Below are 21,099 nucleotides of genomic sequence, written 5' to 3'. Positions count from 1 at the left end.
ATATGGTGATTGCTTAACGTTCACATACTTAAAACTGGAATATTATTACTAACAATTCAGCCATCGCAAGAATATATTTACATTTAGTCATTTAGCAGATGCTTTTTTCCAAAGTGACCTACACTTGAGGTGATTTTCAGTGATGTATAACACAGTGAATAACTTTTTAAATGCAGTGAAATAGAAAACCGTTAATATTGTTGCTCTTATTCATTCATTCAATCATTTTTTTTCGGCTTAGCCCTTTTATTAATCAGGGGTTGCCACAGCGGAATGAACCACCAACTTATTCAGCATGTTTTATGCAGCTGATGCCCTTTCAGCCGCAACCCAACTCTGGGAAACACCCACACACTCTTGCACACACTGCATACACAACAGCCAATTTAGCTTATTCTGTACCGTATGTCTTTGGACTTAAACTTGAGCACACACGGAGAACATGCAAACTCCACACAGAAATGCCAACTGACCCAGCCAAGGCTTGAACCAGTGACTTTTTTGCTGTGAGGCGATTGTGCTACCCACAGTGCCACTGTGCTGCAACATTGCTCTTATTGTTGTTTTAAATAAATTCAGTCTTTTTTAATGAAAGATTTTCATTTTAACTAACAGAAAATCTTTAAATGGCTGTGTAACTTGACGTGATTGATATTAACCTGAAATTTTATTTTCAACATAGAGAGTTCAATATATTAACAAAGCTAGTTATCAGTGAAACTTGTGTCTTAAAAAGCTCACATCAATGATACATTTTTTTCCACGTTCCCTTTATCGTAGAACAAACAGGTGCCGTTTGCTTTTATTGTGCGCCAGCATGTCTCTGGTGCATTTCAAGCATGGGTCAACCTCTTCCTCCCAGTCCTCAGATTGTGGCATCCATCATTCGGGCCCTTCCTTTTTCCTGTTGTTGGCCCTTTCCAGCTGGCAATGTGCCCGGCCTGTATTTACCTGGAAACCCAATCATAATGTGGAGAAAAATGAGTGTCAGTGGCATAGGTGGCCATTTCCCCTTTGTTGAAGATGCCTCTGTAGAGTGGAGCTCTGTTTGTGGAGCTTATGAAACCACCCATTGTGACTTATAGCGTCCAGTCAGATTTGGCCCTTTGCACTGCTGTTATACGATGGGAATTATCAGGAACGTATCAGGACAGTCACTTGTACTAACAGTATAAGATTAGGCCATTGTTGTAGTTGTGTAATTTGCTCTGTGCATGATTAACTCAGCAAAGGCTTGCATGTGCGAAATATATTCATTTGTTTGTAAATAACCAGATCTTCAAAAAATGTGATCCATATAATGAGCAACCCCACTCTGGGTGTTTTTAAAGTTGGCATAAAATAAAAAATATATATTTTTTGTAATTGTTGTTGCAAATGCTTATGGTTTATTGTCTGTGATTTTTCAATAAGTTGTATTTTTTTGTGTGTGGAGAATATGGAAACTTTACTTTTCTGTAATTCTGTACTTAATACTTTGACTTAATTTGTCATTGAGCCTTCTAAGCTTTATATTAGTGAGAATCTAAAGTAATTAAACGCATTACTATCCTCATGCTGACAAAATGAACAACTTTCTACTTATATAGGACATGAAGAATTAACAATGTATAATCTACTTGCTTTCTGAAACGTAGATCAGTTACAGGTTGAACCTGTTTTACATCAGAACATATTTTTTATATACTGGTCTGAATGATCGGGATATTCGGCATTTACAGAGATTACTGTAGCTGTAAACATTTTTTTATTCATAGCTTTCTCTTGCTGTTTGTTTATTATTTGATGTAGTCAGGAGATTGACAAACACCCATTTGTAATAGACAAGAGTTGTTGGTGCTGCCATCTTGTGGATGATGAAGTGCTTTTAGTTACATTGAGGAGCTTCCGTTCATTAAAAGCACATCAGGTTTTAAGTATTTCTTTCTTCTTAAAACCCTCTTTCTCCGAAATATATTGGGACAATAGTTGTGCTTGGGTGATATAATTAACGAGTAGTGTTGAAAAAAAGGGTTCACCTAAAACCATGGCTTCAACAACCTTTAAATGATATGAATCAGATGCAAAAATTGAGTTTTTTATGTATTTAAAAAAATTCAGCTTCATTTTTTTTGCAGAACATTAAACGTGTCCTGTTACTTTGAATTTTTATAATATATTTTTTGAAATATATTTTTTCCTGACGGTTTAGAGGAGACTCGCACTTAAATGTTATTTAGTTTATGTATCTAAAAAAATGTCAAAAAGAATCATCTGATTACAAATAAAAGGATCACAGTGCAGCCCCAAAATAACTATTATATGTCCACTTAAATGTGTAATGTTCAGTATTGTGTAAGGTTACTTTAAAAAGTAATATAATACGTTCTTCAGTCACTTAAATTGTTTTTAAATAAGTCACTTTTTATGGAAAGTGACGTGAAAGTGTGTGATGTTATTTTTTCATTCATATTTTAAGAGTAGGATAAGGCTTATGATTGTAATATTTCTTTTAAATGTAACTTGCTTATTCCTTAACTAGAGTTTTTGTAGGACATTTAAATAATCTACGTTTAGGATCCCATTCTTGCATATTTATAACGTATAAGCACAGATCAGAATGAGTCTGTCTCATTTTGTAATCCGTTAAGCTGAATGACAGTCGACACTTAATTTCGTTCTCAATTTTCTCACTTTTAATATTTGTGTAAATTGTTTAAATTAGCTGTAGGAATCATCAGGGTTCCCATAGAAGTATAGCATTTTATTTAGCATTTTTATTCCACTTTTTTAATGCTTCTTGCCATTCTTTTTGATTTTCATATAGATTCTAATGTACCTGTATTAAAAGATACCAGCTTGCAGGTATATTTATGAATACCTACTGTTTGCCAACATGACTCACATTATCACATTCATATTGTTATTTCGGGTGTAGAATCTTCTCAATTGTCTCTCTAAAAATAGAAAATGGGTACTTTCTGTCCAGAAACAGAGGTAAGCCATCTGTTCTAATAAAATAAGACGCATTAGATCTCACAGTAACCACTTGAATTTGTTTAGTTAAGTGAACAAGTCAGCTTGGCATTAATGTATAACATACAGTACTGTATATTACTCTTGCTACGCCGTTTACATATTTCTAACCATCTCACCTCATGCATTCTCTGTTGTATATTAGGCCTGTCACAATAATCATTATCGACCTATCGCACAACAAATTGACATGAGCTCAATCGTTTTTGGTGATGCAATATCAATGTCAGTATGGTTAAAAAAACACTATAGTATTCACTATAAATTACTGTACAGGGCTCAACAATAAGGACTGCCCGGTGGCCCAGGGCCAGCGTGAGAGACGCTTGGGACAGTAGACAGAATCATTACTGGCCCGATTGAGACAGTGCTGCCTTGTCACTAACATTTAATTTGTCATCAAGACCATATTGCTTTTCGGTTCCTCTTATGTGATTTGATGTTTTGAGCATGCTATTTTTTCCGTAACCTGGGGTCCGTTCTTCGTACGAGGATTACCCAGTTAGCTGGATTTGGATATTGACGATTTGACACGATCCAGGATCGTTTCGTTCTTCAAAGCTGATCCGAGAGTTGTTGTCATAGCAACAGTTCTGCTAGGTCAAACCTGATCGGGAGCAGGTTCAATTTATATAAACAGGATTAGATCGGCTCAGTTCAAGCAAAGATAATACAGAAAGTGTTCCGAATTCTGATATTTTCTTACAGTAGTAGTTATATACACTTGGGAAAAGAGTAAATATTTTTTAAACTATATATATATATATATATATATATATATATATATATATATATATATATATATATATATATATATATATATATATAAAGTTATAGTTATTAATAAAATAAATAAAGTTATATATATTAATAAAACTTATGCAATCTGCACTCTCGAAATGAAAGTACAAAGACTGCCACCTGGTGCTGCACAGAGAAAACTTATTGATATGAACTTTTTAGATCGCTTTAGTACAAATTGTGTATAATAAACATGCACAATATGTGACTTTTTTTTTTAAAGCAATAATACATTTATGCAGTCATAAACATGTTTTGATAGTTATTATGCCAGTGATTTGATGCTTCACAATAGTTGCAGACGCCTTTACCAATATCAAAATGCTTTTGTAAACAACCAGTTATTCTTTACACCGATTAAAAAAACGGCTACTATAATAAAGAAAATCTTTTCTAAATGTAGAACTAAATACATTGATATGCATTGAAATAGATGATGAGTACACTTGACACATGAAAGTGGAAAGCCTGCAGCCCACAACAAATGTAGAAAGTTATTGAGTGTCATATTTAACAAGCAGTTTAGTGCTAATTTGATGTAATTTTGCTCACATGGATAATTGAATATTAATCAGATGATGTCATTACGCTGCTGTGCCGTCAGCCAATCGTTGCATTGCTGATCATGATTTCGAGGATCGATAGATCTGTCCTTTACAACACACGCAGCGATCTCAGATCAGTTTATCCAGACATTCTAATCTGATTCGCGAACTTGTTTGAAGAACCAAATTAGCGAGAGATCAGTTATCAAGATTAAAAGATCCAGGATCTGCCAAATCATCTTAGATCATTTAAGCGAGGTACGAAGAACGGACCCCTGGTCACAACCAATACAGCGAAGAGACGGCAACATGGCGGCAACATCAAATTATAAGGCTAAAAGAAAATGTCTGTTTCTAACTTCTTGTGAACAATGAAACAAAAAATAAATAAAATAAATAAAGTGATGTTTTGCACAGTTTACCGTCAGTTTGACAAGTCAGCCACCTTTTGTTAAATAATTTCGAACCGCAATAAAATGCCTCCACATTTTCCTCTGCTCTTTTTGTTTGCATAACACTTTTATTAACATGTTTTGAAGCATTGAAATTCTAGATTCACAGACTTTATTTTTGACACACGCATATTTAAAATATGTGGCTAAAAATAGCTATTAACTTCCCTTTTTTTTGGTGGGGCCAGTGAAAATTGTGGTAGGGCAAGTAAAAATCTGAACCACTGGCCCTATCGGACCAGTAGAAAAAATCTTTAGCGTTGAACCCTGCTGTAGTATATTTTCATGTGTCTGACAACTGAAAATAGATCTGATAGCAGATGTCACAGCCTCGGTTACTTTTTACCTTGTACTTTTTGTTAACGTTTATTATTATTTATTTAGGATATGCATTTTTACATTCTGAATCCAATGCCTCATTTTTACATTCTTAAAAAGGCTATAATTAAATGAAATGTTCTTAAGAATAAAATATGATGTGCTCTTTGAGTGTACTTGCATTATGATGCTATTGTACAGGGTGGGCCATTTATACCCTGCTGAAAAATCCAGCTTAAACCAGCCTAGGCTGGTTGGCCGGTTTTAGCTGGTCAACCAGGCTGGTTTTAGAGGGGTTTTGGCCACTTCCAGGCTGGTTTCCAGCCATTTCCAGCCTGGTCTTAGCTGGTTAGGCTGGGAGATGATCAGCTAAAACCAGCTTGACCACCCTTGCCAGGCTGGGAGCCCAGCCAAAACCAGCTATGTCCAGCTTAAACCAGGCTGGTCAAGCTGGTTTTAGCTGGATTTAGCTGGTCATTTTCCAGCCTGACCAGCTAAGACTAGGCTGGAAATGGCTGGAAACTAGCCCGGAAGTGGCCAAAACCCCTATAAAACCAGCCTGGTCGACCAGCTAAAACCAGCCAACCAGCCTAGGCTGGTTCAAGCTGGATTTTTTAGCAGGGTATGGATACACCTTAATAAAATGTGAATGGTTGGTGATATTAACGTCCTGTTTGTGGCACATTAGTATATGTGAGGGGCAAACTTTTCAAGATGGGTGGTGACCATGGTGTTCATTTTGAAGTCGGCCATCTTGGATCCAACTTCTGTTTTTTTCAATAGGAAGAGGGTCATTTGACACATCAAACTTATTGGGAATTTTACAAGAAAAACAATGGTGTGTTTGGTTTTAACGTAACTTTATTCTTTCATGGGTTATTTGCAAGTTTCTGACCACTTATAAAATGATGTGCAGCACCCGAACCTACGGATACTGGAAGCCTGTGCTGGCATTTCTCCTGCGGTGTTGCTATCAGTGTGTAAAGAGTGGGCGAAGAGGGTTGCATTGACAATCCAACACAATGGGCAGCACATTGAACAAATTTTATAAGTGGTCAGAAACTTGTAAATAACTCATGAAAGAACAAACTATAAAACCAAGCGCACCATTGTTTCTCTTGTGAAATTCCCAATAAGTCTGATGTGTCAAATGACCCTCTTCCTATTGAAAAAACAAAAGTTGAATCCAAGATGGCCGACTTCAAAATGGCCACCACGGTCACCACCCATCTTGAAAAGTTTGCCCCTCACATCATAATATAATTTATCGCAATATATTTTGGTGCAATATATTGTACAACAAAAAACTGATATCGTGACAGGCCTACTGTATATGTCAGTGACACATTACGTGCATTCGACCACTGACAGAAGTCAGTGATAAGAGGTTATAATTTAAAGGGCCATGAAACCCCCTCGTTTCAGCAGGGTGTTTTCACACCTCTACTTTGGAAAAAGTCAGAAAAGTGGGCGTGTCCAGCTCTGTTTAGGGGGGAGTGTCGGAGGAAGAAAAGAGGCATGGTGTGGGAGTGTCTATTTGGGCACGTGCGAGTTTCAGAGTCAAAATACACACACAGATACACAGGAGAAAGTGATGGTGTTTAACCTACATGGACATCTGTAGTCGAATTATTTGCCAAATTATTAAATGGTGGACTTTAACTGCAGTTTGGCTCTTCATTCAGGCAATTCATTCATGCCCCTCGCAACAAACGAGATATTTGATTCGAGGAACTGCTCTAAGCCTATATTTTTCATGCAATGTTTGATACCGCACGGCGAATGAGAGAAAAAAAACCTCCGCATTTCCCGAAAACTTGGATGCACACGGCAGGTAGCGTCAGAAAGCCGCGTGTGTTATTCCGGTCACTAAATGCGTTGAAAACCCTACACGAGGTTAAAGTTTGGTTGTGGTGCTAACATGTTTACACTCGGTGCAATAGTTTGTTAGATACGAACAAACTGAATAAACAAAGAGCACTGGTCGCTCACTTACCAAATCTGTAGAGACAGGACAATCACCAGCAACTAGAGCCGCGTCTTTATTAAGAGAAGACTACAAGCGAATCCAGGTCTCAGCGTTTGCAGATGAGAACAGCTCTCAGGTAAACAATAATCCTCCTTAGACACATAAGTTATTGTTGTCGAGCGTCGCGTACACTGTTAATCCACACGTAAGTCCAGCTGAGCTCTCACAGAGAGAAATTGAAAACGAAACTTAACTGCAGCAAACTATAAAAGCAAAACTTCACACATGTTTTGCCAATACAATGTGGCGTCTCTGCCGTCTACACTGCAAAAAATGCTTTTCTTGATTAGATTTTTTGTCTTGTTTCTAGTCTAAATATCTAAAATTTCTTTATATCAAGAAGCATTTTTTAGACAAGTAAAACATATTGTCTTGTTTTGAGAAATAAAATGCCAATATTAAGTGAGTTTTTCCTTAAAACAAGCAAAATAATCTGCCAATGGGGTAAGCAAATTAATCTTGTTTTTTCTTTTGACGTAAGATTATTTTGCTTACCCCATTGGCAGATTATTTTGCTTGTTTTAAGGAAAAACTCACTTAATATTGGCATTTTATTTCTCAAAACAAGACAATATGTTTTGCTTGTCTAAAAAATGCTTCTTGATATAAAGAAATTTTAGATATTTAGACTAGAAACAAGACAAAAAATCTAAGTAAGAAAAGCTTTTTTTTGCAGTGTAAACACTGTGACAGTAATGAATATTAATGAAGTTAGACAATAGAGCGCGCTGATTGGTTTGAACCAAGCCTTACTCATGCATTAATGCATCACACTGTAAGACGTAATAAGACACACTCTGGCACACACGTCCAGTCTGCACGCTGGAATACAACGCTATTATGTCATGACCGTGACGCAGCTTCAAAAATTCGTTTCAAACCGGAAGTACGAATATGCTTGAAATAACGCAAAAACAACCAATTTACACTTTTTAGTGAAATATAGGTGTCCTAATAGTGTTTTTAGCAGTGTGGGACACATATACGACTGTCAACAGCTCAAAAAATGTGTTTTGGTGTTTCGTGACCCTTTAATAATTCGAAGTATTTCTGTTACAAAAACACATCAATCTGCTTCATGAGACTTGATTTATGGGTTATTTTTACAATATATTTATGCGCTTTTAAAAAGCTTCAGCCACTATCTAACACCACACAGCATGGAAGAGGAAGGAAACAATTTAAAACTCTTTTCAAACTTTGTTCATCTGACATAGCAAAGTCAAATACAGTGAGGATGGCTTGAGGGTGAGTAAATTATGAAGTTTTATTAATTTTTGCATGAACTGTTCCTTTAAGAAGGACATTGTAAGAGTTTATTCAGCCAAAAGCAGAGCAGTTTTGAAAAGGGTAAATCTTATTTTTATTTTATTTAGTTTTTTTTAAACAATCCTTCAGATCAAGTAAGAATCTGGCAGTATTTTTGTCCCCGCTTTCTCTGCCTTGTTTATATAAGCAGAGAACTGTTTCCGAGAATAGCAGGATATTCTTGGAAAAAAAAAAACAATGTAGGGCGAGACTTGATTTTACCCATTGGGAATTGATTAGATTGTAAAACTTAATCAGGTGGTTGGTGGAGATGGTGTGAAAAACAAGATAAATGACGTCAGCTTCTGTTTGTACAGTACATTGTTTTGTAAATACGTTTTTGTTTATTGGAATAACGTTTCATTATCATCAAGCGTAACACAGTTCAGGAATATCTATTATGGAAGTATAAAGGGTCACTTCATAGTGCCTTTTGAAACTACTAATGTAATATAGAGTAACATTTAGTTTACCTTAATGCATCCATCATTGCTCATAGGTAGTGCCAGACAGAATCTGCAGACATTTCAGACATTTTTTGCTACTTCTGCAGAGAATTTTGGGTAAAAATCTGCGGATTTCTGCGGAATTATTTTGGAGTATCATAACTAAAACCTTAATATGTGAAATAAAAAAATTATATATTTTTTTACCTTAATGTTTAAAATGCAAATCCAACTAGGTTCACTTTATCTAGTAAACAAAGCAAGTCTCTCTTACTAAAAGTCAAAAATTATTACTTCACAAACTACATTGTACATAAATCAGATGAACATTTTCACATTAGTCAATAATATTACTGTAATTAATTCAAAACTTGAATAAATATAGATTTACACACATTTACTCAAGTAAATACACAGAATTAATGATAGGCGGATTTTCGCAGATTTTTAGCCCATCATTGAGTCTGTTTATTTACTTGAGTAAATGTGTGTACATTTGTATTTATTAAGTTTTTTAATTAATTTCAGCAATATTACTGAGCAATGTGAAAATATTCATTTGAATAATTTACAAAACAGCATGTAAAGTAATATTTTCTGTCTTTTAGTATATATAATATACAGGTTTTGGTTACCAAATAAAGTGGATCTAATTAGATTTGCATTGTAAAAATTAAATAAAAGTTTAAAATGTATTAAATTTTTTATTTCATATATTAAGTTTTTAATAATGATTCTGCCAAAATCTGCAGATTTTTAACCAAATTCTCTGCAGAAATAGCAAAAAATGCCCGCAGATTCTGTCTGGCCCTACTCATTGCAACTCAATTCACATTTTAAATTCTCAAAAAAGATACAGAATGTCATAAAATAGGATTGCTTTCAAAACCATTAATCAGGATATAAACTATTTCTATGAAGGAACATCTGTATAGACACATGCCCCGTTGGTCAACGAATCAAGAAAATCGTCCATTGTATTGATGTAATGTGCAGTGTGTCCACTAGAGGACAGTATTTACTAGCCATACAACCACGCGCAGTCTGTGTTTAATTTAGAGCGGGTGCACAACACACACCCCCTTCACATTTTCCTCGCAGTCACATGTTCAGGCTTTATGATGTATGAATGAATGAACTAATGCATACGTTATTATGATTTCACACTGCATTGCTCAAGATTGACTTTCTTCTAAAGTATCTGTGCTCAGCCTGACTGACTGTCACATGACAACGTAAATGCAATTAACACAGATATTTCCACCCTATGTGTGATGAAGGAGTCCCAAGTTCTAATGAGATTCATTAAGAGATTTTCACTCTAATTTAACTATGAAGTTGCTGTGTTTTTTGTCAGTAGCATCTGGTTTGCTTGATTTCACACGTTGTGTTCTATAATCTGTCAGAGAGCAATTCATAATGCAGAGCACATGGATTTCATCCTCATTTTTCTCACAAGGCAAGTTAGATGAATTGTCAGCGTTGTAAAGTACAACCATATGGTCGAAGATATGAAAATGTGAAATCCCATTCATTTTCTCTTTCGGAGAATAGATTTTTACTATAACTTCCAAACCTTTAAAGTGCGTTTTTCGTAATTGATGATGTAGTCATTTGTTAAAGCCCTCAGTGGTTTAACAGTGGAATTCCTCTTGAGAAACAACATTACTCATGATTCTGTGAGGAAATCTCCGCCAATTAGAGGATCACAACAAGCAAAAATAAACCAAGAGTGCTGTTTTATATATTCAGTATGGCTTAAACAAGCAATTCTGTCTTTCGAATTGTTGAACTATTTGTGTGTGCATCTTTCTCCACTGTTAATTTGATTGTCTATATACAATGTTTCATGGAAATATAGTTACAGGTAGGCCCACCCGGAATCTGCGCGCGCAGAACTCCGCAAATTTTTAGCCTATCATTGATTCTGTTCATTTACTTGAGTAAATGTGTGTAAATCTATATTTATTCAGTTTTTTTTTAATTAATTACAGTAATATTACTGACTAATGTGAAAATGTTCATCTGATTTATGTACAATGCAGTTTGTACAGTAATATTTTCTGTCTTTTACCAGATATATTATATGACAAACTTGCTTTATTTACCAAATAATTGGATTTGCATGTTAAACATTGAATAAAAGTTAAAAAGATATTATTTTTTTATTTCACATATTAAGGTTTTAGTTATGAACAAATCCACAGAAATCCACAGACTTTTATCAAAATTCTCAGCAGAAAAGCAAAAAACGTCTGCAGATTCTGTCTGGCCCTAGTTATGGGACATCTGCAGAAATAAGCAGTAGGACTTTTAATTTTTCAGGATTCTCAGTCAAATGCTAATGGTGAACTGTATGCCATTATAAAATTAAAATTAGTATGTCTGTGTCTTTAAAAATCAACGATCTTTACTGCTTGGTTGATATACGATATAAAATGGGTCTCAGAATGTACAAGAAGCACTGCATTAAATTACATTTTTCCACACCATGTCTTTAAAACATGAACATTTATTTTACCCCCCAGTATTTTCTAATGGAGATTTTGCGCTAGCCTGCTAATCCTGGCGGAGTGTGCATGTAAACAGCTTTTCATCTTGTTTAATGCTTAAAAAACCAAATGAATGCTGAAGCCTATTTAAATGATTATATTTTAATTACATTACAACATGTATGCTGTAAAAGGAGCTGTATAAAATAAAATAAAAATCACATTAACCTTTCACTGGAAGTTTATCGGTATGGAAAGAAACACTAGTGGTGCATATACCCCTCATTTTTTTAGATATTTTTTTTGCTTCAAATGAAAATGTAGAATGTTGTGATACACTTTGTAGCTTGTTTGTTTGGTTCAAAGGAATGAAAACTGGAAATAAGAAAACTTTGCGCAGAACGTATTTGAAGAATAGATAATTGTTTGTCTGTTTAATTTAATGTTTTTCTGGGATAATTAGTCTACAGAAATGTGTATATTCCATACAAGCTGAATGGTCAGTTCTTGTCACGTGACTCGCAGTGTGCTCTTGGCATTCATTCAACTGGGTTCATTTGGAAGGTGCAAGCACGTCAAGGCTGATTTTCACGCAACTTGCACGCAAGCCACACACCTCCATTGCAAATAACAAACTTGCGCAGACGAAAAACCCGATATGTGCCGTGATTTGCGATCTAAAGCAGTTGATCTTCTTCCAGGCTTGAGGAATTCACCTGATTTGTTGACAAATGGATTGCGGATTTATTTCTTGGCAGTTCGTAGGTCCTTCACTGGGCCTTTTCCCCTTAGCAATTAAACTTTCCTAAGACGTCTATTTCGCACTCATTTTACTGTTTGTGGGTTAAATATGGGTTCAAAATGAAAAATGAAAGATTTTCTCAAATAATAAATAAAACAAAAACAATTAATGATTTCTTGTTGATCCCCGGACCGGTATTGGTATGCGGCCCGGTGGTTGAGGACCACTGCACTAACTGATGTTAGAGATTGTGGTCCTTGATGTCCCTGTTTTTGCATTCAACACTTATGAAGTTAATTGAATCCTATTTTTTCACTTAGAGCTGGGTGAATACATCTGAGGGTTGAGCTAGTAAGACTTTTGTAAGTAAACCTCACTCCTCTGTCAGACTGAAGAGATTGGTGCAGTGACCCAGAGGAATGTGAGTGTAAATGAGGATATTTAGGAGGAAATGTGCAAGTAACCCACCACACCAGACTTCTGATTGACGGTAGAGGTTGCCCAGTTTAACGCTTTTTTTTTTTTAAAGTGCTTTTACACCTGCCTTATTTGGTTCAGTTGAATCACACTAGAGGTAATTTTCCCTCTTGGTGTGGTTCATTCCGGCAGGTGAAAATGTAGCAATTGCACTCGAGTGCGGACCAAAGCGGACCAAAAAAGCACACAGAGACCACCTTAAAAAGGTAGTCTTGGTTCGCTTTTAAATGAATCCTGGAGAGGTTCGTTTGTTGTGAGAACATGATTCGAGCTAAAACAGACGCAACCAGAAAAAGTACTGCGCCTTTTTAGACTAATCCAGCTGCTGTAGTCTGATCCGCTGTCCCATCTTATGGGGTTTGGAGGAAAAATATTTGTTGACAGCGCTTTACCAACAAACTTAAACAGAGAGAGAGAGGGGGAAAAACATTACTTGACGGATCATTGGTAATATTTGCGGAAGATGACTATGTCGCAGTTTAGCTAAGTTAATTTACGCCTCCTTAAGTGACCTGCGATGCACCTTTGCCATTTGCAATGCATTAAAACATTGTTTTCCAGTCACATGGCCGCATTTTTGTTCTTTTTAACTGGTTCGGACCAAAGCAGTCAGTGTAGTGTGAAAAGGACCCCAAAACGGCAGAAAAATGCTATAATGTATTATTTGTTGCCCTTGGTCTGGACCAAATGAACCGAACCACAGATGTGAAAGTACCCTAAAAGTATGTGCCTCCCATGCTGAAGACACTGGGCCAAAAGATGCTCAGAGGCAGACGAGTAGAACCGTAGGGGGTACATTGGTGCCATGAACAAGATGTGAGTGAGATTTAGGGAAGGGGAAACATTGACAAAGGTGCCCTTGTGGTTGACATGAAAGGCTTAAGGTAGATGTTAGCAGTGTTGGGAAAAAGTAATCTATTACTATTTTAAATCACTTGTTTAAAAAAGGAACTAAATTTGTTAGTTACTTTTAAAGGAAAGGAATGTGAAAGTGTATGTTATGCTATCTTTGCATTTTATTTTTGTTACTTTTTTACCCAACACTGCAAATTATTGATTGACACTAGTGACTGGGGTTTTTTATTACTGTCTTTGTTGGAGCACTTGCCTCTCTTGCTGTTGGACGCTGTCCCGTGACATTGGTTGAAGTCCCATTTGGAAGGGTTTGAGTAGAACTGGAGCTAAATATCAGTGAGTTTTAGGAAGTGTGAGTGTAAAGGAGAGCAGCTAATACAAACAGTGTGAGAAAACGTCACTTCTTTGACCTCAAGGTGCATGTTAGAGTTTGACTCTAGAGGCTGTGGTCATTATCATCCTTTTTTGACAAGTTTATGCACTTGTCCCCTATTCCAGAGATGCTGGTTAGGTTAGTAGAACTTGAGAGGTTATACTGGTGCCATAAATAGGATAGAATCAAGGTTTTGGGAGTTGACTATTTTAGTGAGACATTCTATCGACTGATGTTGAAGACTTCAGTCTTGGGTATCCTTAGTTTAGTATACTTAGTCTCCCATGTTGGAGGCAGTTTTTGGAATCTCACTACTTCAACAGTTTGATTAGAACTGGTGGGGGTTAAATTGGTGCTGTGACCCTTATTTGATTGAGGTTTAGGGGGATGAGTGTAATGAAGGCCAGATAGCCAGAGTAAACCTCTTACAATTATCCATTGACTCTAGAGGTTGTGGTCTGTAATGTCCTTTTTACCATACTTGTTTCTCATGCCAGAGATGCTGGATCAAATTCAACTCAGAGCAGAGTGAGTAGGTGCAGTGGGGGTACAGTGATGGCTTGTCGAGTGATCGGCGTGACTCATGGCACCTGCCTTGTGCATTGCCGTGCATTTATACTTCTGCGTTCTGTTTGTGTTGCTCTGCAATAACACTTCTGAAACACTAGCTGCCAATAGGTGTTTATGTTCCTTTGTGTCGATTATTTTTCGCAGGTATTTTGTTTTTTCTGAATGCTACTAAAACAAATAGCTCAAACTCGCTCATTCAGAGGCAGAACTGGTGGACGTGCAACAACTTTAATCAGAAAGTAAACACAAAACAAATGTTTCTAATTGGAGCTCCTTTATGGGACTCACTTGATACTTGTAAACACTCGCCCCATCAGGCTCACGGCTCTCAGCACCGCCCACACTTGTCAGCGCTACCAAGCTGACCAATCACAGAGCTTACGCTATGCGTCATTGCAATGTGTAGTTTAGATATGGAGCGATTATAGATTTTGGTTGTAAGAATATAGTATGAGGAATATTCATGGTTATCATGATTAATAGGCATTAGTTAATTTCAAAACACTACTAGTTTAGAAAATCACATGAAAACTCCTTATTTTAAAGTGTTATTTATTGCTGCTCATTAAGCAAATAATACAGCACAAAATAATAATAAAAACAAATAACAGTCTATTTCTCTTTGAACTTAAAAGTAGAAAAAATGTTTACATTTAAACAAAAGTAATAATTTTACACTGAAAATAAATGTCAGAACAATCAATTAATCACTCAATAAATAACAATATTAAGTATTTAAAAAACTGTATTTGTTTAATGTAAATCTAAGCATCATATTAGCTAAGTATTTTCCTTTTGAAGAGAACAAATAATGTCAAGGGCTGCTAAACCTTTGTCTGAAAAAGGCACTTTTGAACTATATTGTGAAATTTTTTGGTGTTTCGTGTTGTGTATATATATATTTTTTCTTTGGAGTAGAAATGTCTATATTCCATGCAAAGTATAAAGTTGACCAATCAGTTCATCACGTGATTTGCGGTGCGTTTGCGCAATTATTTCAACTAGGTGAATCTGGAAAGCGTGAGTGCGTCGCTCTATTGGAAATAACAAACTTGTGCACACAAAAGACTCAGTTTGTGAATAGCCTCAGCCATAGTTAATCTAGTGTGCATGTGTATTAGCCTCTGTGTACAAGCTTGAAACTTTAAGCTAGCGCACAGCTAAATAACTTTGTTCAGTTGCATCAGTTTTGTTTTGTGCAGACATTTGGTGTTAAAAAGCTATTACGGTTAATTAACTGTGACGAATCAAAGTGCGGTTAAAAAGTGAAATTACTTAATCATTGCATCCCTTGTGTAGTAAATTTTTTTTTGAGAGATGCTTGTCAGCGTCAGCATCAGCCACGGCAAAGTCTGCGACAGTGCAAAGGTAAAAACGCAGAAGTATAAACAAAGTCCCTTTTAGGCAAGTCATGTCACTCGATGGACATCTTTGAAACGCCTCTCAGGCAGTATGCTCGGGCATTCTGTCTGAATAGGGAAACATCAAATTCTACAAAATTGCTTACAATTGAATTTTATATTAGGAATCACCAATAAAATTAAACAACAACTGTCTCTTTAGATTCATTTCTAAACGTCTGAAAACCATCCAAAATCGGTAAAAACTCGTGTCTGGTCCAAACCCCTCCCCCAGAGCATCGTTAGTCTATAGTGATCGATGATAGGCTCCTGTACTAGAAGGCGGGCTTTTTTTCACCATATAGCAGTCGATGATTGGCTCCTGTACTAGTAGGTGGGGCTTTATTTACCATGTTCTGTTACACTTTTTCCAATTCAATAAGATACGAGTGACATGTCTTGTGTATAACAGTCTTTATAAATCAGCCTTAAGAGAGGCCAACTAGTAGAAGCTGTCACTCCAGTGGCGTCAAGAGATGAACTAGCAACTTACAAAAGAAGCTGTGACAAGCTCAGTAAAAAAATATCAAACAAATCAAGTGCAGTCTTGACTGTAAATGTTTCATATGAAAAAGTATTGTCAACACTCAAATTAAATGGATTGTTTTACTTTATATGCGATGATATGCTTGGTAGGATTTCACTTTATTAGCATAGCAACATGCTAATGTCAAAGTCCTTTATTAACAAGTTAATCTGGCCTCTGTACAGTGCCATAAATCAGCCGCTTTTTAGGGTCCGTTTGGGTCAGGATGCTGTGTAGGCAGTTGAAAGTTTTGCAACAGAGCTTAAGAGTTTCTGTGTAAAGACACAGCCACATGCAGCCAAGCAAATAAAGACCTTCAGATGTGAAAGGCAGACAGGATGAGAAAAATTTAATGCAGATTATTGCACTCACTGACGCTAGGTTTGTTTTTCCTCAGAAGGGGCCTAACCGTATTACCCGTACCATTCTAATGTAACGTGAAGCAATGTCAAACACGCTTTGATCTTCCTTGCGTAGACGTATAGTAGGAAGCGTTTGATCTGTGAAGCGACGCGATTGGTTTAAGCAGTATTATTGTCTTTCTTTATGCGTGTGTGCTTTGGTGGTTAGTCCCATTCGGCTCTGTTGAAATTTATTGGCCAATTTTTTATTTGCTTTATCACTCAATGTCATGACGTCAACCGAAGAGCTCTGACAGCAGCTTACAGAAAACAGGGCTGTTTTTTTGGCGGAAATATATTGGGGTGCTTGCTTATATCCCAGAACACTGTGGTGACTTTCGGCCCATATGATTTCAATGGAGGCACTGTGCGGTAGACTTGTTTTTTTCGCTCGCAGTAACTTTTCCTCAACCAGATGGTGTCAACAGATGTCAGATGGCTTTGAGATGTGTTTCTGTTTCTAGAGTGACACACGCATACACCCACAGCATTTCTCTTGGAGAATCGCGAAAAAATTGCGTAAACACAAACACGAGTGGAAAGTTTTTAGTCTAAATTGTTATAACCTTTCTAACTGGCCTTCTTCCCCCTCTTTTCCCCTTTCCGTCTTTGTCCCGTCTTTCAGTGTTTCAGGACGTTGTGCTGTAAAGGACCTCCTCCACCCAGACCAGAATATGACGTGGTTTGCATCGGTCTGACGGGTTCTGGGAAGACCAGCCTGCTCTCCAGACTTTGCAGTGAGGCAACAGACAACATCGTCCCTACCACAGGTCAGCCCACCATCATAGAGCAATACCAGACATGTCCTGCAAACACAAACACAGATCTTTGCACTTCCTCCTTGCCAAACACTTTAAATACCCCCCTTTGCATTCAGATTTTGCCTTGTGATTATTTGTAAAGCATATTTGATTAAATCTAGGTCTGTGTGTAGCAATGGAGGACTTTTAATGACTTCCTTTTGTGAAATATTCAAAGCTGCGGTTGCTAATCTTGTTTAACTTTTATTCACAGGTTTTAGCATTAAAGCTGTCCCGTTCCAGAATGCCATTTTAAATGTCAAGGAACTCGGAGGTAAATGCTCTCTGTTGTTAATGAGAATACAATTTTTACATTTATTTTTAATTATGGGTCAATGACAAATAATAATGTGCATATTTAAGAAGATGGAGAACAAAATGAATTTGAACCTTAATGAAAAACTTGTCATGTAGTATAAACCATGAGTAAAAGTAATAACACATTTTCTTTATAAAATATCAGTACATAATTTAACTATTTTATATACTGTTTACATGTAATATAACTATATAACTTTATTAAAGAAAAATATTCCTAACTTATTCAGCAAATGATTGTATGCAGCGGATGCCCTTTCAAGCAACCCATCTCTGGAAAACCGAATAAATTCTTAAAATATAATTTATGATGTAAATGTACTTTTTGGTGAGAGTACCATAACATATATGTTGACAACCTGAAGTAATTCAAAACTTGAAGGGCCCTATCATACACCCGGCGCAGAAAATGAAAAAATGTAAATATTAAGGATATATATAGGATATAATAAGAATAGATATAGGATATAAATATAAAGGATTAAAATATTACAAAACATATTATTTTCTAGCCTACATAAATATGAAAAACCACTGCTTTTATGTCTTCTTCATCTCGGGAGGCTTTTTCAGTTCATTCATCACAATTTGCTTTTGTATAATGTTATTATTATTAGCAGTATTATTTATTATATCCATATGTATATTTGTTTTATTAAAAACAAGCTTAGATTTGCCCATATGGGGCACAGCATGTGTTTTAGGATATAACTCAGGTTTTTAGCACATTTTGCTATTATTATTCATTTATTCATTTGCTGGAAATTAGAACTGAATTTAGAAATAGTTTTGAAACGAATATTTGCGCTTAACAAACAAAAGTATTTATTTATAGACTAGTTGATGTCTGTGCGTAAAGGTTTCCCTATCCAAGAGCGAAAGTGAAAGTGATCCATTATCTCTCATTCTCACGCAGTAGATGCTCTGTTTAACAGTTTTCTGTTAAAAAACTGTTAACTGTTAACTGTCTGCTTGTGAAATGCAAATTTTTTCCACTTAGACTTACTTTGCGTCCTGTAAATAGCGAATGCGCTCTTGGCGCGACGCAGCTGACTCTTAAAGGGATTGGGAGATGAGACTCTAATTGGTTTATTTTTAAAACACACCTATAACTCATTAAGAAAATAAACTCAACCCTTTTAGAACATGCGCCGCGGCACAAGGCAGATTTCCCATCCTTAAATTAGCAAAAACGCGTCCTGACACGCCCTGAAAGCGTTTGCGCCCTGCGTTTTACACTTTGCGCATGGACCGTCAAAAAAGAGCCAGAAGTTTTGTTGAAATACTTTTTTTCATGTACACTGCCATTTAAAATTATGGATTAGTTAATTCATAATCTCATACTTGTCAATTAGGGCCACGCAATATATCGTTTGAGCATTGATATTGAAGATATCATGAAGATATGCAATGTTGAGTTTGGATTATAGATGACCAAGAGCGACAGGTTAAAACACATGAGTTTTGTAAAGACTGCAGAATTTAGGCAGAATATAGTGAAAGTTACTTGTCTACATTAAGGCAAGTTATTAAGGCTATGTAAGTGTTTTAAGAGAGTTCAAAGCATTCATAAAGATTTGTTTTATTGAACAATTTATACGATGAAGTCTCTGCATTGTTAATTTACATTTGATTACTCAATTTCTGTAACCGAAAACTGTTAGGCTGTACTCACACTATGTACAGTTGCCTCATACCTGGCCAAAGCACGCTTGTCCCCCCTCCCGTCTCCCCCGTCGTCCCACTCACACTATTTTTTTTTACAGTTTGCGTTCATTGAACAGTAAGAATGATTAATAAATCAATATGAAGCAGTCCCTTAAAGTCACGTCTCGCTTTCAGTTTCGGGCTTTGGCGCGTTTTGCACTCACTCTACAAACGTACCGCGCCAAAGCCCAAGTGAACCGCGCTCATACCTCTTCCAACCGGGCCAGGCCCGACCAAGTGAACCGTGCCTGAGCCCGATTCAGCGCACTCACACTTCTCAAACGATCCGGGAAACTGGCCTGGGCATGGTTCGGATAGCATAGTGTGAGTAGGCCCTTAGACCCTCCCCAGCAAACCATGAATCAGTTTTTCACTTTAATTTTACCTTAATTTGCTCCATTGTGTTCATTTATGACTGCATTTTGTGTGTTTGTGTGTGTGTGTGTGTGTGTGTGTGTGTGTGTGTGTGTGTGTGTGTGTGTGTGTGTGTGTGTGTGTGTGTGTGTGTGTGTGTGTGTGTGTGTGTGTGTGTGTGTGTGTGTGTGTGTGTGTGTATATATATATATATATATATATATATATAAATATTACATAAAATATATTTACATTTCACTCCCATATAAAATCAGCCTATTCAGTCTAGTCTTTTAAACTAGAAGAGTTATTTAGGTTGTCTTGTGAAATTAAATCGCAATGTATTATACAATACATCACAGAAAAAAAACATTGCGATGTCAAATTTTTCCAATATTGTGCAGTTCTAATGTCAATATCTTATGCTCACCAAGGAGTTATTAATTTGCTGTTAAACAGTAATGTTGTAAAATGATATTGCAATGTAAATATTTTCTATTTCAATACAGTTTAAAAATTTAAACTGTGTTTGTTATTCAGAAATCATTGTAATATTATTGGCTCTAGAATTTTTGGCGCTCAACTTGTGGTCGTTGTGGGTCCTAATGCCCCAGTATATTGATGGGCACTCTATACTGCTCAGTGAGCGCTGTCTAAGAGGTTAAACCTCGTTTAGATGTTTAGAACCTTGTTTATATGTTCCTCTCCACCAATCAGCTGGTGTGTGGTGTGCATTCATCATCCAGGTGGATGCACACTGGTGGTGGATGAGGAGAAAAAGGGCTTTGAGTGTCCAGAAAAGCGCTATATAAATGTATTATAATTATTATTATGAATTATTAGTGTCTTTGCTTTCACTTTCAATCAATTTAATGTGTCTTTATGGAGTAAAAGTCCATCTGATAGCAGACTTTTGCAATGCAAGAAGTGCATTCAAGTCACTCTACGAAGGAATAAATAAATAGAACCAGCCAAAAAAGCATTATATCATTGACCCATTATTGAATATCTGCGAACACATCTGTAGTCGTATTTCAAACTTTTATTTCACATGTGATCTTTGAAAAAAGTAAACTTTGGCAATGCATCATCTGACACAGCACGGAGAAGATAAATGTTATTTGACACAGATGTTACACAAGGACCCCACCAGAAAGGATACAAGCTCAT

General features: G+C 36.3%; 2 protein-coding genes across 9 annotated transcripts in view; both read left to right on the top strand.

Annotated features, from left to right (window-relative positions):
* The window catches only part of tctn1 (tectonic family member 1), an 845,382-nt gene that overhangs the window by 165,327 nt on the left and 658,956 nt on the right, over positions 1–21,099 (top strand). The gene's annotated exons all lie outside the window — the stretch shown is intronic.
* Positions 1–21,099, top strand: part of arl15b (ARF like GTPase 15b) — an 80,101-nt gene that overhangs the window by 23,827 nt on the left and 35,175 nt on the right. For 5 of the 8 annotated variants that reach the window (XM_087270161.1, XM_087270164.1, XM_087270163.1 and 2 more), the window contains exons 2-3: positions 17,376–17,520; positions 17,765–17,824. In XM_087270161.1, coding sequence (XP_087126287.1) covers positions 17,376–17,520; positions 17,765–17,824 — 205 coding nt within the window. The remainder of the gene's footprint in view (positions 1–17,375; positions 17,521–17,764; positions 17,825–21,099) is intronic. The other 3 variants (XM_087270162.1, XM_087270166.1, XM_087270165.1) reach the window with 1 other exon arrangement.

The sequence above is a fragment of the Danio rerio genome, chromosome 10, assembly GCF_052040795.2.
Source record: "Danio rerio strain M-AB ecotype USA chromosome 10, GRCz13ab, whole genome shotgun sequence".
Taxonomy (NCBI): domain Eukaryota; kingdom Metazoa; phylum Chordata; class Actinopteri; order Cypriniformes; family Danionidae; genus Danio; species Danio rerio.
This window is presented reverse-complemented; position numbering and strand designations above follow the sequence as displayed.